At 39.9% G+C, this 22,105-nt stretch overlaps 1 protein-coding gene across 1 annotated transcript; it reads right to left on the bottom strand.

Annotated features, from left to right (window-relative positions):
* Positions 1-247: 247 nt before the first annotated feature.
* POLR1F (RNA polymerase I subunit F) lies at positions 248-13,272 on the bottom strand. Its single transcript, XM_040260626.1, has 4 exons — positions 12,988-13,272; positions 6,530-6,671; positions 4,059-4,267; positions 248-2,617 (listed from the first exon to the last, which is right to left on the bottom strand). The coding sequence occupies exons 1-4, from the start codon at positions 13,227-13,229 to the stop codon at positions 2,206-2,208; spliced, it is 1,005 nt and encodes a 334-aa protein (XP_040116560.1). The 5' UTR covers positions 13,230-13,272; the 3' UTR covers positions 248-2,205.
* Positions 13,273-22,105: the final 8,833 nt, after the last annotated feature.

Here is a 22,105-nt window from a genome sequence, read left to right on the forward strand (position 1 = left end):
CTCTGTGAAGTGGCGCCTCACTGTTGTCTTGATTTGTACTCCATCTGTATGCTTTGTTTGGAGAAATAAATGTCTGCCAGGCTTTCTGCCCATATTTTGATTGTGTTGTTTGGCTTTTTTTCATATTGAGCTGTATTAAGAGTTTGTATGATGGGGGGTGTGACTGGGGTTGTGGGAAGCATAGCTCTAAATACATTGCAAACTTCTATTTCCAGTGATTATAAGGAACTGAAGCGAGGGTAAGAGGTTTAGGCTAGGCTAGAGGATTTTAATGAGCAAATTCCAAGACAGAAAAGGAAAAACCTGGATTAGTGTAGCATGTAAGAAATGTTTTGAAGGATACGTGGATGATACCGTAATCAGAGGTTTCCGTATCAGGTAAAGTCTGCCACTGTCACTGTTAGAGGCAAAGCAAATGACCGGTTCTGCTGTCATGGTGAAAAACCATGGATAAGTTTAGTTTCAAGTTCAGCATACTTTTTTCTTAAAAAATGTAAAAATAATATGTGGGGATTTATTTTGGTAAGCCAGGATGTATTTTGCTATGAATAGCATTAATTTAACAGCTTGCTTGGCCATTACCATCAGGAATTTAGAATTGTTTCACTAAACGTTAACTTTTACATTAAGTCAGACATTTTAAATCTTTTTCAAATCATCCTTCAAACCAGTGCTCTACAAAACAAAGACAATACAGGCCTCAGATACAATTTTTAAATTAAAAAGCAAAAACAAAAACCGAAAAAGCCAATTGAAATTTTATTTACTCCACTATACCAAAATATTATAATCTCACCAATATACAAAACTGAGGTATTTTGCACTCTCTTTGTACATCTTCAAAGTCTGATGTGTGTTTTATACTGACACCTCATCTCAAACCTCATTTCAATTTGGACTAGCTTCATTGCGAGGACTAAATATCCACACGAACTTAATGGTAAGGAAGGACACCGGCTCACCCCTTCCCACTGTCTGGCACATGTGTTTACAGACAAACACCATGAACGACTCTCCCACTCCATCTTCTGTTGGCGCAGGCAGTAAACAGTAAGGGTGGTACTGCGTCTGACACGAGATAAATGGAACCGAAAGGGGCCGCCATGCATCACAGCAGTGGGAAAAGAACCTTCTTTTTCCTTTTAGAACTTTCCAGAATGAGTCATTCTCTTTCTTGCTTGCACTGTATGTGCGCATCTGCTTCTCCTGTGACACTGCCCGAGGGAAGGAACCATTCCTGCCTTGTTTGCCCTTATACCCCCAACCTTAGGAGAATGCCGGTCTACTATGTGTAACCCAAGCACACTGAATTTTGCTGAATGAATGAACACAACCTTGCACTGATTATCAGGCTAAATTCGCTTGTCAGTTCCTTCTTCAGCGTTTTCCAATAGTTAAGACATATTCCACATTTTCTCAGTGAAAGCAGTGTATAACTGTTTCCGTAATAGTTTCTAGTAGCTTAACTCAGTTATTAAAAATAGGGAAATTCCCCACTAGTCAGAATCACCTTTATTCTGTCTTCATCAGACTCTTCCTCCAACACACAACAAGAGCAAAATGGTTGAGACAGAGAGAAAAGAGACCACCACACGCGCAGAGAAGGAAAGACTAGCACTGTTTCCTAACTCATGATCCACAGGTAGGGCTACGGTTCTAAAGAGGGTAGTTTCTGAAGAGCTCTGAAAACTTCAGAAATACCTCTGACAAACCATCCCAAGGTAAACAACAAAACTACTGCAGAAGCCATGACTAAAACAAACAAACAAACAAAAAAAACCACCTAAAACTGGTTTTAAATTTTAAACAAAGCCTAATGACATGGCATGTAACATTATGACTAAATTCAAAACCTGTAACAACAACCCCCCCAAGCTCAAAACTCATTCTTTATGATGTACATGATATCACTGCACTACAAAAGTCTTTTTGTTAGTCTCAGGACTGTAGCAACGATTTTATTTAGAATGTATCCACTGGAAGCATGAGAGAATGAAGGCAGTTCTTACCTTTCTATTCTGTATACAAGAAGTGGCACTTTAATAATACTGGTATTTTCCAAATTAATTTTAGTACCAAAAACTCAACTAATCAAAATGTTCCCTTTTATGCAAAATACTGCAATACAAAACATTTCTTAAACTTTCGTCATCTACTGTGTATAAATCTTTAACAAACCAAATCATATTTAAAACGCACAAAAGATTACTTCTCCCTTTTCTTTTTAGGCGCACGTTCCACAAGTGGTGTAGACGCAGCCTCCTCACGCTTTCTTTTCTTTTTTTGCTTTGTATGGTCACTCTGATAACCACTGGAGTCACTGCCTTGGTAGACAGGCTCTTGGTCCTGATCTTCCTGGTGCTGCTTCTTCTTCTTCTTCTTCTTCTTCTTCGGCTCTTCCTCCCAGAGGCCATTCACACTGTTACTAGCGGGCAGGTCTGTCTCGTCCTTCACGGTAGCATCTGCAAGTTCTGCTGGCTCTGTGCTACTGCCTTCCACTTCACATGGCTCTAGGTCTTTCTTCTTTTTCTTTTTCTTCTTTGGAGGTTTTTTGACAGGCTCGTCCGCGCCAGTTTCTGGTGCTTCTTCAGGAACTGCAGAGCACTTGGTTTGTAAACTGTAAGAATTAAAAAAATTTATAGGGCATTAAGCAAAAATAAAAGAACAAAGTAAGATCAAGAATATTCCAACATGGTAAGGTCTTTCTAAATTATGACAGTAGTACAAAATAACATGACTGTCACAGAACATTGATAGTCTTAGAAATGTTAAATTTTTTGTTTCCCGAGTATTTTTCCCAGACTGTTTCACACATAAAAATGACATAAAAGTTTTGTGAAAACAGGGTTTCTGAATTTTAATATGGTTCAGAAAAATGCTGAACCCTAAACATCACCACCCAGCCTTATTAGCCAAACCAGTAACATATGATAGGGAGAAAACATACTTTTGGTATTTATCAAAATGTTGGAGTTCCCCAGCTACTATCCCAATTCTTGTTCCATTGTTTTTCTTAAACTACACTGAAGCAGTATTAGATTCCCAGGTGGCGCTAGTTGTAAAGAATCTGCCTGCCAATGCAGGAGACTGGAAGAGACAGAGGTTTGACCCCTGGGTCGGGAAGCTCCCCTGAAGGAGGGCATGGCAACCCACTCCAGGATTCTTGCCTGGAGAACTCCATGGGCAGAGGAGTTTCGTGGGCCACAGTTTGTGGGGTTGCAAAGAGTCGACACGACTGAGCACGCACGAAGCAATATTATGCTGCAAAGCTCTGAGTATTTTATAGAAGTAAATAAAGATCAGTGAAGCAGGACTCTATAGAACTGCTGTCCCTTGAATTAGCAATAGCCACATAGAACTATTTAAATTTAAGTAATTTCAATAAGGCAATGTTAAAAACCCACTTCCTCAGTGACATACTAGTCACACATTTCAATTCCCCAAGAGTGAAGCCACTGTACTGCACGCACACAGCACACTTCTGTCATTACAGAAAGTTCTGTTGGTCAGCTGCTCTAAACCTTTACCCCATATTCTCATTTCTTAGCAACTTTTTCTGGATTCTGCCTTGATAACAGAGGAAGTATGACCCCTCAACTAGGCCCTGCCATAAAACCAGGGTCAGGATCAGAGTATTTCCTAAAAGAATTCCAAACAAGAAAAATACAGAAATTAAATGATCTACCAGGTATAATGACAATAATCAAATAATTTTTGTTTTCAACAGTGTAAAAACAAAATACTAATAGTTATGTTAATATCATTAAGCTTCTAGTAGTCTCAAGTTCAAGGATTAACTTTAAAAAAAAAAAGATTAACAACATGACAATAGTTTGAAAGACTGAATTATTACGATGTAGACCACTTAGATGAAAAGCTTTAGAATATTCAATGCACTGTCATAACACTTAAGATTTGTATTTACATTGACTCTGTGGTTTGGAAGTACAAATAGTCTAATAAATTAACTTTTAAAAGAGGGACTTATGTTTCCTAAATTCAGAATTAAGTAGAAATGATTAAGTATCAAAATGGTAATAATGTGCTTAGGAACTGACCTAGTGAAACTTAGTTTTCCCCGAATGCAGAATACTCCAGCAGCATCTGAGTCTAAACGAAATACTTCAAATTCTAATTCATCACCCACGTTTATCTGCAGCATCTGCCACTGGTCAGCTGGCATCTGCTCAGGCTTAGGGATGGAGGCATTGAAGCACCTATGGACCAAGCAGCCAATGTGGCTCGAGGACACTTTATTAACTGTACCCTGAGAAAAGGGAAAAAATGAGTATTACATCAAGAAGAGTGCCAAAAAGATGAAATGAACCTTACAATCTTTAAACTGATCTTCAGAGAAAATACCAAAATAATGGTATGATGTGGTATCAAAAAAGCTGATCTTCATTTAAAGCTTACCGCATGTCACACTAAAATATCAATTTAGGAACACGAGAATTTTTTAGAAAAGAATTTTTTAGAAAGCTCACCCTGAGCATGGCTATTTTAACTAAATCATAATGTTACTAGAAGCTTTAAAAGTAAAATAACAATACATTCTATATGATTTTAAGGTTAAAATTTCCAAGTTTCTTATTCCCTTAAGAATCCACAAATATAAACTAGATGAATGAAAACCTGAAGCTTTTTTAAAAATCACCTTTTGAATTACAGAACTATAAACAACATATATATACACAGTGTGGTTTAATATCAGCACCTCCTTCCACACGTGACAGAGTAAAACCTGTCTGTCATCATAAGGAGTCTGGAGTCCAGAATGGTACCTTCTAGGTGGTCCATACAAACTGGTACATCTATACAATGGAATATTATTCTGCAACAAAAATAAGCTATCAAGAAAAAGACATGGAGGAAGCTTAAACATACAGTGCCAAGGGAAAGAAACCAATCTGGAAAAGTTACATACTCTATGATTCCACTATATGATATTCTGGAACAGGCAAAACTATGGAGACAGTTAAAAAAAAAAAAAAGTAGTTGCCACGGTTTCCAGGGGAGAGAGGGAGCAATGAACAGGCAGACCACACCGGATTTTTAGAGCAGTGGCCAATTATTCCATAAGAATACTATAATGTTGGATTCATGTCATTCTACCTTTGTCAAAACCCATAGAAGGTACAACAGAAACAGTGAACTCTACTGTAAACCATGGACTGTACTTAATGTATCAATACTGGCTCAACAATTAAAATGCACCACATCTTATCAATAAGAGAAACATTATGTATGGTTTTTTGGGGGTGGGTAGAGTGAGAGGTATATGAGAACACTATACTTTCCATTCAGTTTTTCTCTAAAACTGCTGTAAAAGACAATGTTTATCAATTAAATACTCAATGAGGAAAGGAAAAACTATCAAAATTTTAGACTTGCATAGAATAATATCTTCACAACCAAGAGGGAGCCAAGTTTCTTTGGTGGGATCTAGAAAGCAGTAAGTATGAAAGTACAATATGATAAATTAGAGAAAAGTACCAATACAAGATAGCAGCAATGCTTCTGAAATGAAAAGACCAGTAACCTAAAACAGTGTTGCACATACATGGACATACAGATGCCAAAAGGCCCACAAAGACGCTCAACATGGCTGATTACTAGAAAACTGCACAGACGCCAATGCGATGGTCACTGCACAGATATCAGAACAGCCCTCACCAACAAGCCCAGAAACAGTAAATGCTGGAGAGGACATGGAGGAAAGGGAACCCTCCTACACTGTCGCTGGGAATATAAACTGGTGCAACCACTATGGAGAACAGTATGGAGGTTCCTTAAAAAATTAAAAACAGAGTCCCATATGATCCAGCAGTTCCACTCCTGGGCATATATCTAGAAAAGACAAAACTCTACTTGAAAAAGATACGTGCTTCCAATGTTCACAGTAGCATAGTAACCAAGACATGGAAGTAACTGAAGTGTCCATCCACAGATGAATGGATAAGGATGTGTTATTCATGCTGAATATACTCAGCCATGAAATGCCATTGACAGCCACGTGACTGGACCTAGAGATGATCATACCAAGTGAAGTTAAGTGAGACAGAGGAGAGCAGAGAAACATGGTATCACTTACATGTGGAATTTAAAAACACGATACAAATAAACTTATTTATAGAACAGAAATAGATTCACAAAGGACAAACTTATGGTTACCAAAGGGGAAGGGGAGAGGGGGTAAGTCAGGAGGTTTGGGTTAACAGAACAAGGATCTACTGTGTGGCACAGGGAACTGTACTCAGTATAATAATCTGTAACAGAAAAGAATCTGAAATACATATACATACACACGTATCTCAACTGAATCACTTGCCACTTGAAACAGAACAATGCAAACCAATTACACTTCAATAAAAACTGAAAACCTAAACTGAAAACTTTTCTTTAAAAATGATTTTTAGTCACCTGAAATAACAATCCTTGTAAAATCCCAAAGTGTACAGTCTCTTAAATTTCTCCAATTACATAATTTAATAATTGTACAAAGAACAATAGGAAAAAAGATACATACCATAAGTTTTTGCCCTGGTTCAGGGCAGAAAATAACAAAATCTGCTTCAATGTTAAGATGAATGTGTCCTTGATCATCATAAATGTCTCCTAACTCACCCACTACTTTGATGTTATCATAAGCAATGGGTACACCTAAAAGGCTATTAAAAAAAAAAGGAAAGGAAAATGTTATTTATACTCTTTTAAAATAGGCTATTATACAGATTCCAAGTCCAGAAAGTATACATCTCCTAATATAATCACACCCATGGTGAAAATATATACATATACAATAATATATGATTAGCCTATAACAACGTTAGTGGTTCAATTTCACCCAAAGGTTCCAAAAGAATGGCTAACTTAAAAATAATTATTCAAGGTAAATACTCAGAAAAAAAATGTCCATTATACAAGAGCAATAAGTTGATCCTTCTTCCCTATTTGCTATCCATTTGAATTCTAGTTATGCTAGAATGAGAGGTAAAAAATGAGACTTAGTAAGAAAAATGTTGTTCTGTGACTATTACTGAACCAAGGCAATTTTGGTATTACCCACCATTACTGAATATCTGTACTAGATGGCATGTAGCAGGAGAAGTGTTAGGATTCAAGTTGAAGCCCTGAATGTTAAAGCCAATAACCTGATGGAGAAAAATCCCGGAACTGCAACTGTTGCTAGTGTAAGGAAGTAAGAAATACAATTAGATTAGCTTTTGAGAACTGACTCTGACACCAATCTGGAGCTTGACAGTCAGGATTAGGAGGCAATTACTATTTCCAGAGACAGGGAGGCCTGATGTGCTGCAGTCCACGGGCTCGCAGAGAGTCTGACACGACTGCGGGACTGGACAACAACTATTTCCAAATGTCATTTCCAAGTTATTAAAAAATTACAACTAGTTAAGGAGGCTGAATAAACTGTGGAAAATTCTGAAAAAGATGGGAATACCAGACCACATAACCTGCCTCTTGAGAAATCTGTATGCAGGCCAGGAAGCAACAGTTAGAACTGGACATGGAACAACAGACTGGTTCCAAATAGGAAAAGGAGTATGTCAAGGCTGTATATTGTCACCCTGCTTATTTGACTTACATGCAGAGTACATCATGAGAAATGCTGGATTAGAAGAAACACAAGCTGGAATCAAGATTGCCAGGAGAAATATCAATAACCTCAGATATGCAGATGACACCACCCTTATGGCAGAAAGTGAAGAGGAACTAAAAAGCCTCTTGATGAAAGTAAAAGAGGAGAGTGAAAAAGTTGGCTGAAAGCTCAACATTCAGAAAACGAAGATCATGGCATTTAGTCCTATCACTTCATGGGAAATGGATGGGGAAACAGTGGAAACAGTGTCAGACTTTATTTTGGGGGGCTCCAAAATCACTGCAGATGGTGATTGCAGCCATGAAATTAAAAGATGCTTACTCTTTGGAAGAAAAGTTATGAACAACCTAGATAGTATATTCAAAAGCAGAGACATTACCGACTAAGGTCTGTCTAGTCAAGGCTATGGTTTTTCCTGTGGTCATGTATGGATGTGAGAGTTGGACTGTGAAGAAAGCTGAGCACTGAAGAATTGATGCTTCTGAACTGTAGTGTTGGAGAAGACTCTTGAGAGTCCCTTGGACTGCAAGGAGATCCAACCAGTCCATTCTAAAGGAGATCAACCCAGGGATTTCTTTGGAAGGAATGATGCTAAAGCTGAAACTCCAGTACTTTGGGCACCTCATGCGAAGAGTTGACTCACTGGAAAAGACTCTGATGCTAGGAGGGATTGGGGGCAAGAGGAGAAGGGGACGACAGAGGATGAGATGGCTGGATGGCATCACTGACTCGATGGACGCAAGTCTGAGTGAACTCCGGGAGATGGTGATGGACAGGGAGGCCTGGCGTGCTGCGATTCATGGGGTCGCAAAGAGTTGGACACGACTGAGCAACTGAACTGAACTGAACTGAACTGAACTGAAGGAGGCTGAGCTGGTGGCTTCACCGCCACAGCCATTACCTGTTTCAGCAAGCTTCCCTGGCTCCCCAGGCAAAGCTGAAGCCATGCTGCCTCTACTCCTACAGGACTCTGAGGAAAGCGTGCACGCTAAGTCACTTCAGTCATGTCGGACTCTGCGACCCCATGGACAGTAGCCTACCAGGCCTACAACAGTCTGTCCATGGGATTCTCCTGGCAAGAATACTGGAGGGGGTTGCCATACACTCCTCCAGGGCATTTGTCCTGACCCAGGGGTCAAACCTGCATCTCTGTCTACTGCACTGGCAGGTGCGTTCTTTACCACTAGCGCCACCTGGGAACCCTGAGAAAGCTTATCACTGTATTTATCTTTGCTTATATGTTTGGATTCTAGAGAGGACTCTTAGGTCTTTGAGAGCAGAGAACATTTTTGGTGAACTCAAATTTCTAGAATGGTTCACACAGAATAAAAGAAAGAATTTATACCTAGGAGCAGTTGTTTTAAAACAGCCAGGAGTCACTAGAATACAACTTAATCACCCAATTAGGAAATCCATGCTGCTGCTGCTGCTAAGTCGCTTCAGTCGTGTCTGACTCTGTGCAACCCTACAGACAGCAGCCCACCAGGCTCCTCTGTCCCTGGGATTCTCCAGGCAAGAACACTGGAGTGGGTTGCCATTTCCTTCTCCAATGCATGAAAGTGAAAAGTGAAAGTGAAGTCACTCAGTAGTGTCCAACTCTTAGCGACCCCATGGACTGCAGCCTACCAGGCTCCTCCGTCCATGGGATTTTCCAGGCAAGAGTACTGGAGTGGGGTGCCATTGCCTTCTCTGAGGAAATCCATAAACACTGAGATTTACTCCAGAAAGGCTTTCTTTGAATTACTAATTTCTGCATGTAGCTTTCCTAAACAGGAACTATACCATCACTAAAACAATATTAGAGGCCCAGAAAACAGAGAGCAAGGAGGGGTTAAAAATAACTGCCATATCAGACAAAAAACGAAAACAAGACTTTGTTTCCCCAAATCAGTTTCCAGTGGGGGGATACTGCTGTCCCGTTGGTGGCATGTGGGAGTTTGTGAGATAAATCATAGTTGTCACACCTGTGAAGGCCAGGGATGGGAGATATCCTGCCATGTAAAAACAGCCCTACACAATGAAAACTGTCCCTGGGTCTGCGTGATTTAAATGAGCGGACAACCCTCATTTAATAAATATTTATAAATAACTGATTATAGTACCTAGCTTAATGTGTATACATATGGAGATAAAATGATCTTTGCATGGTTTCAATATCAATTAAAATTTTCAGGAATATAACTATAAATTCAAGAGTAGATTGTTGTGTGTGGCACTTTACTGAGAATTGCACATGATTTCAGAGGAGTATTTTACCACCATAGACACTGTATGTGATGTGAGTTGTCAACTCAAAACCCCTGCATCACTCTACATTTGCAACTAATACTTTCACATGGATTCAAGATATTGCTTCAGGAGGCATCTAACTACTTTATTCTTTCTGGGTAGCCATGCTTGAGCATTATCACACTGTAATACATTTGATTGTATTTGAGTTCTAAATGAATTTTTTTTCCCCCCAACTGTGTTGGTAGATCATATTGGGTTGACCAGAAGGTTCATTTGGGTTTTTCTGTAAAATGTTACAGAATCTTGTGGCCAATCCAATATTATCTCTAAGTTTAATTTCAGTACAGGAAAGTACGTTTCAAGAGAGCGAATGGAGTTTTGCAGGGTTCAGAACTGCTACCTATGGCTTGTGTGAATTTTGGGAAGCAACTCATTGCATAAAATATAGTAAAAATTATCAGAGAGACAGATACCTCAATGTTATATCTTTTCCTCTCTTGCTTTTCTGAAACCATCCTAAGTATGTTTCCAGGCAGAGTGGTAGCCTCACTTGAGATATTGAGAGAACCATTATATCAAGTTTAAGGGATCAGCAGATTGCATGCACACTTAAGACATATATTATACATGAGAATAAAGGGCCTCTGTACTGAAAATGGCGAAGGAAATGGCAACTCACTCCAGTATTCTTGCCTGGAGAATCCCACGGACAGAGGTACCTGGCAGGCTATAGTCCATGGGGTCACAAGAGTTGGACACGACTTAGCAACTAAACTACCTACCTATACTGAAAAAGTTGAGTAAACACTGACTCTTCATGGAAACTGGTTGTTCATTTGTTCTTTGAGACATTTTGAATTAATAAACTGGAACTACTGGGAGGGAACATATTTGCCATTTTCAAATAACTCAAGAGCTGTCACTAATGACCTCTCAAAGATAGAAATCTTAATGTGATTTTTAGAAACTACTTTCTCTAAGCAGATTTTTCAAAACTGAAATGCGATCATCTTTTAAAAAATTGTCACTGGGGAAAAAAAGGTGGACAATCTGTCAAATAGGGCTGCTGCTGAGATGACTAAGGTAAGAGCCATTCTCAACTCTTTCTTCATTTCTTAAACGGAGAAGCAGGTCCTCTCTGATGGTACAGGATGGCCCCAAAGTCTGGAAACAAACTATATATGATAAATGGTTGATCAGTATTACAATTATTGATATGTTCAAATGTTTTGTCCCTCATTATTAATCTATGGTACCCCTTTTGCACAGAATAAACTGGAGTTTTCAGCACACCCCCAAAATAATGGGGTCAGGTGGGGAGTTCAGATTTGTTCAGAGTGCGATTGAGGCCACAGGGCCACACTATCCCAATTCTGTTACAGAAATTATCATTATCCAATCAGCTCTTCATCTCTCTGGGGGTACTGGCTCCTATTCCCCTAGCCTGTCAAGTGGAACCATTAACTGGTTACAGATCAAAGATTTGTTTACGTTTCCAGATTTTATGACTACCTTCCATATCCTTAAATCTCCCAAATGCAAACTGTCATGGATTTTCTCTACACTTTTAACAGTCTCTTAATTATAAACATGTTCTCCATGCTTACTGCCTCACCCTCCCTAAACCACCACCTAACTCTATCAAGTGGTTTCTTAAACTACAAATCTGATTATATCCCAGAGATACCACTGTCTCAATAGTGTGTCTAGTGTTTTCTGAATTGGAGGCTACCAGAGGTAGCGACTGAGCAACTTCCCTTTCACTTTTCACTTTCATGCATTTGAGAAGGAGATGGTAACCCACTCTGGTGTTCTTGCCTGGAGAATCCCAGGGACGGTGGAGCCTGGTGGGCTGCCATCTCTGGGGTCGCACAGAGTTGGACACAGCTGAAGCGACTTAGCAGCAGAGGATGAAGTGGTAACCCAGTTTCCGGCTTAAGCAAACAGAAAAACAAGCAAAAACCCCCAAACACCTGGCAAAGGCAGGAAAGAAAGAGCAAAAAACATCCTCTGAATTATCCTCCACCCCATCTCTGATCCACTCGACCCCTAACTGTCCAGCTTTTCAGCTGTACCCAATGTTTTTCTCCTGATATATAAACTTTAGTTATAAAGTGCTCACAATTATCTGGTCAAAGTATTCTATTTCACAACCAGTATCCATTTGTTTATGCCACTCTTTTTGCCCAGAATGCTACTATCTCAGAAGTACCCTCCTCCTATCAAGTTGTTCTCAAAGGTCCTAAGATCCAATTCACCGCTCTTGACTATAACTTAGATTTGTCAGATTTTAACATTTCATTGGATTTATCTGGCCTACATCTCTTTTACTAGCGCTTATAGCTCCTGAAATAAGGGTCTTGTTTGTTTCTTTGGTTTTATTCCCCAATTCTCTAGTATTCAAAATAGACCCACAAGTGTGTGCAGGTGCTTGGAGGAAGCTGTAAATTCTAAATCCTTAATCTGTGTAGGGTTCAGGATCCCTTGAGAAACTTTGCCCAAGTCATTTTCCAATATCTTACTTTAAATGCACTTTTTTTTTTTCAACTTCAAAAGCATCAAGCTTTCCTATTCTTAAAAAGGAAACAAGGTTAATAGTATTTCTTCATCCCTGATCAGGTTCAAGAGAAAAAAAACCCTGGAAAAGAACCAGGGTCAAAACAAAACCAACCTTCGTGGTTTATAAATAATTAAAGGAAGTATTAACGCTTCGCGTATAATTTTCTATATAGTGAGAATGTTTTTAACTACTGCAGTAATTCCAAACTTTCATCTTAAAATGAGAAAACAGAACTAGCCGGTCTCCAGACCCCTGGTCTATTTTTATCTTTACCTGTCTGGCAGCGAGCTTCTTTACCCCCTCCGCTGACACAATTCCTGTCACCGTAACGTTTTCTTTCCTGCCTACGAAACGGACTCGGCACAGATCTTGACCAGGGAGGCACTAGTCTCCCGAGGTGGACTGCGACTGCCCTGGGGCTAAACTCGCGGTAGCTGGTGCGACCTCCTTCTGTTGCCACTAAACGTCCCCCTGCTGCCCCGTCCCGTGCCCCAAAGGAGCGACAGGCAACGTCAAGATTATTAACGTTAACATTATGTCCGCTCTGGGAACAAAAAATGTAAGAGACCAGTACCTCTCCGAATAGCGCAGGAGCTCTGCATTGAGCTGTTCTCGAATACCGGTGCGTTTCTTGTTAAGATAGCGCGGCGATAGGGCGATGTGTCTTCGGTGCGGCCCAGCCACCAGGCAGGAGTAGCGGCTATTCACAAGCGCACAAGCAGCCGCGTAGGTAGGCAATTCTAGGCAAGGCAAGACGCCGGCCGGCCCTTCTGAGGCCGCCTTAGGGCGCGGAGCCACTGAGGAACCCTCAGCCATGCGGCTAGCTAGGTTTCCCACGGCGCGCACTAATGACGCAGTCAATAACCGCCTATCCGGACGCCGCTTTTACGTCATCCACCAGCTACCACGCCCCTAGGAAGTTTCCTCTCCCGGGGCTGCAGTATTCAGTTCTTACCAGCAGGGGGCAACCGTCCCCCCACAACTTGAACCACTGTGAAGCTAGGAACCTGTAGTTAAGGATTGAGCATTCTTTAAAGCCAACCATCACCTCATCTCTTCAGGGAGCACAGCCTATGTTTTAGCTAACGCCCTCAATAGATTTAGAATGTAGATTTAATAGGGGTTCACACTTTGATCATATCCAGTAGTGAGGTGGTTTGGTAGATTTACAAGGTTAGACTGTGCAATTATAAATTTAAAAATATTTATGGAATGTATTTCCTGCAGAGAATCCAATCCTAAAAAACAGTCCAGATGTCTCAAATGCAACCCTTCTGAAAACGAACCCTCCGTCTCTCTCCAGATCAGTTTCTCTCCTCATTCTGTAATCACTAATTCAGGAAATAATACATATCCCTCTTTCCAAAGGGCTCTGTCCAGCTGTCATCCTTGGGGCCTCTCTGGTACCTCCAAACATCACACAAGCCCAAATACCTGTGGGACCCAAAGCTGAAACGTCCCTCTGTTCGGACATTTCTCTCAATCCGTGCTTCCAAAACTACAGAGTTGCGTGCGGAAGCTTAGTTTCATGGCCAAGAAGTGCAACCACCTCTCTGAAACACAAATATGACCATGACTTGCCTTGTTTAAAGCCCCACACAGGCGCCTCGTTTTCCAGCGGATAACCCAAACTCCTTAATCTGGCTATTAAATTACCAAGCCGTTTTATGATTTGCACCCAGCATTTTCATTACCCACTCCTCGCTTTACACACTCAGCTAGCCATACCCATATTCAGTGACCCACTTTCAACCCACCTCTGCCCCTCCCCACACCTCTCTCATCCTTTCCCCTCCCCCCCTTCTTCCTCTCCTGCTCTTCAGTCTGACGCTGCTCCTTCTATCTGGGAATAGGGCAGCTTCTCTCATTGGGGAAATTTCAGCTTAGATTTTACATTCATTTCCTCTGCATAGTTTGTTGTTGGTGTGTTGCTAACCACATGGACTGTAGCCCTTCAAGCTCCTCTGTCCATGGGATTTCCCAGGCAAGAATACTGGAGTGGGTTGCCATTCCCTTCTCCAGGGAATCTTCCCAACTTTCGAACCCAGGGATCCAACTGGAGTCGCCAGCATTGGCAGGAGATTTCTTTACCACTGAGCCACCAGGGAAACAGCAACATCCCAACCCACTCCACCCCCGCCCCCCTGCCTAGTTTGCTACATTTCTCGTCCCCATCTAAAGATAAGGTAGCTCTCCATCTTTGTGAATTACCAACTTCAAGCTCTTGTTTTATGTTAATTTTATGTTAATTGCCTGGCCTTCTTCCTGTGCCTTCCACAGACCCCACCTCACTTAAGATTGGGACCCTGATACCAGTCTAGTTCACCACTGCAGCCTCCTTATGACTCAAAAAAAAAAGAAAGAAAGAAAATTCATACTTTATGGCAAGACAAGAAAAATTTAAACATAATTTTCTCTGCTGGTTTGGGCTCCCCCCCCCCCCTTTAGTGTGTATTGCGCATGCCCAGTAACCAGACCTCCTTAGGAGATAACTTTCCACTGTAATCCTGTAAGGGGCCACAGTGAGTCCCTACTCACTTTGAAAGTGCGTATCTGGACTGTATAAACTGTCAGTGCATCATTTGATGTATAACCCTTCCTCTCAAAAACGTATAGTATATAATTGTGCTTTGCCCTCAGCAGGGAGACCACTCCTCATGTTGTGGGATCCAGAGTCGCAAAACACAATGGAGTACAATTTATTATGCCAGTGAGTCCAAGGGGAATCAGTTCCCAACAAGGACCCTGATGTTTCTGATGGGCCCAGTTTTATACACCCCCCACCCTGCCCACGTGACTGGTTACTTGTTAGCAACCTCTTTGTTGTATATGACTGAGTTTTACAACAAGTAGGTGGTAGGAGAACAAACAGTTAAGGTTAAAGAGGGAGGAACAATGATTATACATCAAAGGGGGATGTCTCCGTGGTGAATCTAATGGGCAGCCTGACCTCAACTACAATCTCCGTTTGCCATCTGTAGGGAAGGAAGTCTCCAGGAGACCTGGTTTTCACTAGCAACAGTTTCCTCACTCCTGGGCAGGGTTCAGGCCCAGTTCACATCCTGTCTGTAAGATGCATGACAGGCTTCAAGATGGAGTCTCTCCTGCTTTCCTCACACTGGCCCCAACACTCAGAGCTTTCTGAAAGGTGTCTGTCTCCCAGGTTTACAAACCTCAAGTTGGCCTGAAAAAAATTTTCCATTTCTTCCTTAGATTGACTATTAATTTCTTGTCGACACGATGCATGAATGAATGTATAAATGCATAAACGAACGAATAAAATAACAGGTGATGAAGAGCTTACAGACTAAGTGATGAAATATGCATCTAATACAGGTTTATGCCTAGATCCTAAGTGCCGAGAGAAATGTATATCAATTAGTGGTATGAGTATAACACCCTCCCATGTGCCCTAGGTACTGTGAAAATGTCTAAGCTCTCGATACCTGTTTTCCACTTGTAAAATCAGGTTTAAATAAGGTAAATAAAAAGCATTTTCTTTAGTACTTTTTAACTGACTCCAAATTTAGCATGAGATGAGAATGGGATAAAACTGCTTCCAAAGCCCAATGGTAAATGTGTTACATTTGCAAATGATTACCTTGCCTTTACCTTGATTTTGTTGCAAAGCCTGTAGCCTCCCTGTGTTAGACTCTGTAGTCCAGTATTCTCAACCTGGCAGAACCTTAAAATCCCCTGATGCCTAGGGGGCATTCCAGAGCAATTTGGTCAAAACCTCTCTTTGAAGTGAAGATGTATCTAGATTGTCTGCAGATGATAAAACATGAATAAAAATAATTTTTCCAAACACAACTTACTGAAACAACAATAACAACAACCAAAAAACCCCCCCAAAACAAACAAACAAACAGTTGGACATCAGAACAATTAAGTCAAAACAAAACTTACCTGAAATCAACTACTCCGGTAATGATTTTACACAAATGTAAAATATGAAGTAATTTTGTAACTCTTTGGATGTTTAAAGGCAATTTTCTTGTTTGACTTTGAAAACTTTTTTAGTTTTTAGTCTCTTAAATCTGCTTTGACTGTTAGCCATTATCCAATGTGTCATGATTTCAAGGGATAAAAGAGTAATTCAGCCTGCATGTAAATGTTGACCATCATGGAGTGACTTTCCCAAATTAACCTGTTCTACCCACCACCCCAGGGAAGAAAAAAAAAAACAAGTACCATGAGATCCCTCCTGTTGCTGAAGATTTTGGTTATTACACTTCAGTTCAGTCGCTCAGTCGTGTCCGACTCTATGCGACCCCGTGAATAGCAGCACGCCAGACCTCCCTGTCCATCACCAACTCTGGGAGTTCACCCAAACTCATGTGCATCGAGTCGGTGATGCCATCCAGCCATCTCATCCTCGGTCGTCCCCTTCTCCTCCTGCCCCCAATCCTTCCCAGCATCAGGATCTTTTCCAGTGAGTCAACTCTTCGCATGAGGTGGCCAAAGTATTGGAGTTTCAGCCTCAGCATCAGTCCTCCAGTGAACACCCAGGACTGATCTCCTTTAGGACAGTCTGGTTGGATCTCCTTGCAGTCCAAGGGACTCTCAAGAGTCTTCTCCAACACCACAGTTCCAAAGCATCACTTCTTCAGTGCTCAGGTTTCTTCACAGTCCAACTCTCACATCCATACATGACCACAGGAAAAACCATAGCCTTGATTACATGGACCTTTGTTGGCAAAGTAATATCTCTGCTTTTGAATATGCTATCTAGGTTGGTCATAACTTTCCTTCCAAGGAGTAAGCGTCTTTTAATTTTATGGCTGCAGTCACCATCTGCAGTGATTTTGGAGCCCCCAAAAATAAAGTCTGACACTGTTTCCACTGTTTCCCCATCTATTTGCCATGAAGTGATGGGACCAGATGCCATGATCTTGGTTTTCTGAATGTTGAGCTTTCAGCCAACTTTTTCATTCTCCTCTTTCATCAAGAGGCTTTTTAATTCCTCTTTTCTGCCATTAGGGTGGTGTCATCTGCATATCTGAGGTTATTCATATTTCTCCCAGCAATCTTGATTCCAGCTTGTGCTTCTTCCAGACCAGCATTTCTCATGATGTACTCTGCATATAAGTTAAATAAGCAGGGTGACAATATACAGCCTTGACGTACTCCTTTTCCTATTTGGAACCAGTCTGTTGTTCCATGTCCAGTTCTAACTGTTGCTTCCTGACCTGCATATCACTAGAGGCAGGTCAGGTGGTCTGGTATTCCCATCTCCTTCAGAATTTTCCACAGTTTATAGTGATCCACACAGTCAAAGGTTTTGGCATAGTCAATAAAGCAGAAATAGATGTTTTTCTGGAACTCTCTTGCTTTTTTGATGATCCAGTAGATGTTGGCAATTTGATCTCTGGTTCCTCTGCCTTTTCTAAAACCAGCTTGAACATCTGGAAGTTCATGGTTTATGTATTGCTGAAGCCTGGCTTGGAGAATTTTGAGCATTACTTTACTAGCGTGTGAGATGAGTGCAATTGTGAGGTAGTTTCAGCATTCTTTCAAGAAACCCTTTATTTTTAGATGATTTAATATAGTGCAAGGTGAAAAGCCTGGGTGCTAAAAGTCATGTTTCTTTCTTTCTTTTTTAAAGGAAGTCACTGACTGCTTAGAATGTATTTCTTGAATGAATGATTCACTTTACTAAGGAGACAGAGATGTTAATCAGTTAAGGACTCTAACTGAGGCATGACTTATTTCACAACTCATGCTTTGAATTACTAAAAATCCTCACTTTTCGTAGACACATGACCAATACTGATAAAGGAAGAAATTGTGAGTCAGTAAAATGGGTTGCTTATTTTACTTATCCTCTGCCTAAAACCATCAAAGTGGTAAACACTACCATTTTAACAGACTTGGGAAGATGTCAAAGGAGCACTGGTCTGGCCAAAGTATTGGGACTGGTAGTCTGGCAGAAAATAATTCAGGCAAAATGGCCTGGCTTGCAGGAGCCAGATGCCACAGTCAGGCTGTTTTAAGTATCAGTCTGTGCTCTGTGACCTTTGAAAACTTGTCTAGTCTTTGTAAACTTCAGCTTCATAATGTGTACTGTTCGGTTCGGTTCAGTCACTCAGTCGTGTCCGACTCTTTGCGACCCCGTGAATCGCAGCACGCCAGGCCTCCCTGTCCATCACCAACTCCCACAGTTCACTCAGACTCATGTCCATCGAGTCGGTGATGCCATCCAGCCATCTCATCCTCTGTCGTCCCCTTTTCCTCCTGCCCCCAACCCCTCCCAGCATCAGAGTCTTTTCCAATGAGTCAACTCTTCGCATGAGGTGGCCAAAGTTTTGTACTGTAAAGGTATGGAAAGTTGTGCGGATTAAAGGAGATAATGACAGTGCAGTACTAAGCACAAAAAGTGTTTATACTAAATGATTCTTTCTTGAGTCCTTGACTGACACTTCAGTTTAATATGTTTGATTCAGTTTCATTAAGATTGTAAAGTTGAACATGGGAGCAGAAGCTTATGATCTTTTTGAATGAATAACAATGCAAAGCCCAGCACTAAAGAGGAAAATTTGGAAAAGATTATGACTAAAAACTGGAAAATGCCTTGGCTCCACTGCTAGGAATATATATATAGGTGTTAGCATGATTAATTTCAGCTCTCCTTCAATATACTGCCATTGTAAGCAATCTAATTACATAAACATTTGATTCAGGGTAAAGCAATTAAAGAATTAAATATATCCTCTTAAAATAAAAAATCTATTGATAAAATTCACTCTAGATATGAACTATGTATACTGAGACAAATTTATAATTTCACTTTGTTAATAGGAAAAATTATTCATGTCAATGTATGGCAAAACCAATACAGTATTGTAAAGTAAAAGAAAGTAAAAATTAAAATAAAAAAAAATAGTATCAGTACAGACTAGCTGTGTGAAATAAATGTGTTCAACTTGGTAAACAGTTTTATTTTAGTTGTTCAATAAATTGTGAAATACATTACTTAGGGAAAATACATGTATAAAGTCAGATATAAAATTTACCTAACGGATTTTGAAAAGAAAATACAAAACCCCCAAATCTGAACACAATATATACCAACCATGCAGACTACTTGTAATTCACAAATACGTCAGCAGATGGCAATCATGAGCTTTAAGTTTATAAAGTTTTGCTTTAGCCCAAAGTACTGTAGGAATGGCAAAAACCAAGGCAACTATTTATTGACAAATGGTTTTTACGTGTAATCCTTAAATGAAGGATGTAAGGTCAAGTTCTGACTCTGAAAGCCCTTCCTACTGGCTTCTTAGATTGTTGAACTAACAAATGTACACTGTGCTTACAGTGAAGAAAAAGAAATAAAGCACATTTCATTACTTTTTATTGAATATAATAGATTTTACATTTTGCAAGCTATAGCTATTACTGAAATACATAGAAATGCAATGACTCAAATACATCTGCTTAAAAGGTAAGACCTGTCTGTTTTAATGAGGTTACATTTTATTAGTGACCCTCAAAGTCAGGTCCCTAGCCCAGCAACAGCTCCATCCCCTGAGAGGTAGATGTGCAGGTTCTTAGGCCACACCCAGGCCTAAGTAAAATCACAATTCTGGGATGAAGCCCAGGTGATCAAATACATGCTGAAGTATGAGAACCAAAGCCTCTAAAGCAGCTTGAAATACAGAAGAGAGGCTCTGAATTTATGACTTTTGTTCAGGTGTAACTGATATAAATACAGTAATAATCAACCATGTAGTTGATTATTTCTTTCTTATTATTTAGTGCTCAAACACAGTTCTTTCAAATAAAGAACATGAGTCAGAAGGTTAGAAGCCATGACTTAATTTCCAAGCATTTCTTACACCAAAAGAATTGCGGCTTATGTTCCCCTTTGCGTTATACTGAAAGGGATAACATTATGGTACATTTTACATTACAACCTAATGAAACAAATACAAACTAAGTCAAGACAGGATTATTTCCCAGGAGTAGAGAACAATCTTCATGAAGGAAAATAATTTTCTACAAAACATGTATTATTCTTATTTGCATCAACACATGTGTATGTTCTATTTTCTCTAAGGCAAAGCCAAATTTTCCTGCAATTTTGTCCCTGAGATAAGAGTCATTTTAAATTAACAATAAATATACTCAGGCACATTTTTTTTTTTAAAAAAGAGAAGATATACAAAATTGTTTATCGATGTGATAATTTTATCCTAAAGAGTACTATCACTACTATGTTTCAATTCTCTATTTGAATTTTTATTAATTCTATATTTATCAAAGAATACATAAACTACCCTTCCATGAAGAATCAGCGTTTACTCAACTACTTCAGTACAGAGACAACTTTTTTCTCATCTGTAATATATAAACACAGTTTTAATAAATAGACTATTTGTAAATCATATTAGGTGCTTATGAGGGTAATAACAAGAGCAAAAATCATAAGGATTCATTGTATTTTCACTCTCTAGAAAATGTAATTATTTGTGTCTGACTTTTGTGGTAACAGATATAATAGTGTTGAAACATCGTGATCTTTATGCTTAATCTCCTAGCCATACTTCAGATATTCTGACTATTATCTAGAGGCGTGTGTGTTAGAATTTCCTCTCTGTACACACATGGGTAATATGTATGTGTGTATTTGTTTAAATGTGAACTTTAAAATATGGACTGGGGTAAAATGATAAAATCATATAAATCTTTTAGCTTCACCTACCTGAGGTTGCAAGTATCTATCTAGGTATCTATCAGTCATTACCAGGAAGACTAGATGAAACATCCTAGTTGAAAAGGATTGGCTTAATTAATTCGGGGCATGTGTTTGTTCATGTGGGTGTACATGTGTGGCTGTGTGCGCTGCTGACCACTGGGGAGAGGTTAAGAAGGTATCAGAAAGGCTGGGTTACCTACTGAGGATTTGGTGCCTTCTTTATATAACTTACTATCCTTTGATGAAAAGGAGAGTCAGTATTTCTCTTAAGGCTCTATTTCCTTCTTAGTTAGATGTTCCTGTGACAGTTTCAACACCCCTCTTTCAAAGTTTTCAAATCTGAGGAATCTGGCCAATAAAATTAATCATGATGATTGCAAGGGTGTCCATGGAAATTATCTGTTTCCATCTGTCTTTAGCTTCCTGCAGAACATAAAGAAAACAGTTTCCCTTTCTGTTTTGGGGGTGGTACCTTAAAGCTGTAGTTTAATAAACCACTTGCTGTCTGCAGAGTTTGTGTAGGTGAGAACTTGCAGATCTTAGACATTAAATATATTCCAAAGAACATAGTGTGGAAGTTTGAGAGTGGAATGTAGATCAAATGAAATTTAAACACGGTGCATTTTAATATAGAACAGACTCTCAAGTCATTACACAAAATGCATACTGACGGATCATATTCCCCACTTCCTCTTATGACTACAAGATGCTCTTGATACTTTTGTGCTCTTTGCAAATTATTAACGTAGTAAATTTCTCTTTATCCAGTGACAAAGTGGACTTTCCCACTTGTGAAAAAATGCAACAGTGTGCAGAATTTACAAGGGAAGATAGTACATAAAAGCCACATTTGTCAGTAAAATAAAACTCTGGAACTCCAAACTTCACACTGAAATGAGTATTTTCGGGTGAGGAGGATAAAGGACTTACTGAAAGCAACTCTCTCCCCTAATGTCTCACTTTCCCTTGACGTTGCTTGTTGTGATTCCTATTG

This window comes from Oryx dammah, unplaced genomic scaffold (genome assembly GCF_014754425.2).
Source record: "Oryx dammah isolate SB20612 unplaced genomic scaffold, SCBI_Odam_1.1 HiC_scaffold_18, whole genome shotgun sequence".
NCBI classification, from domain to species: domain Eukaryota; kingdom Metazoa; phylum Chordata; class Mammalia; order Artiodactyla; family Bovidae; genus Oryx; species Oryx dammah.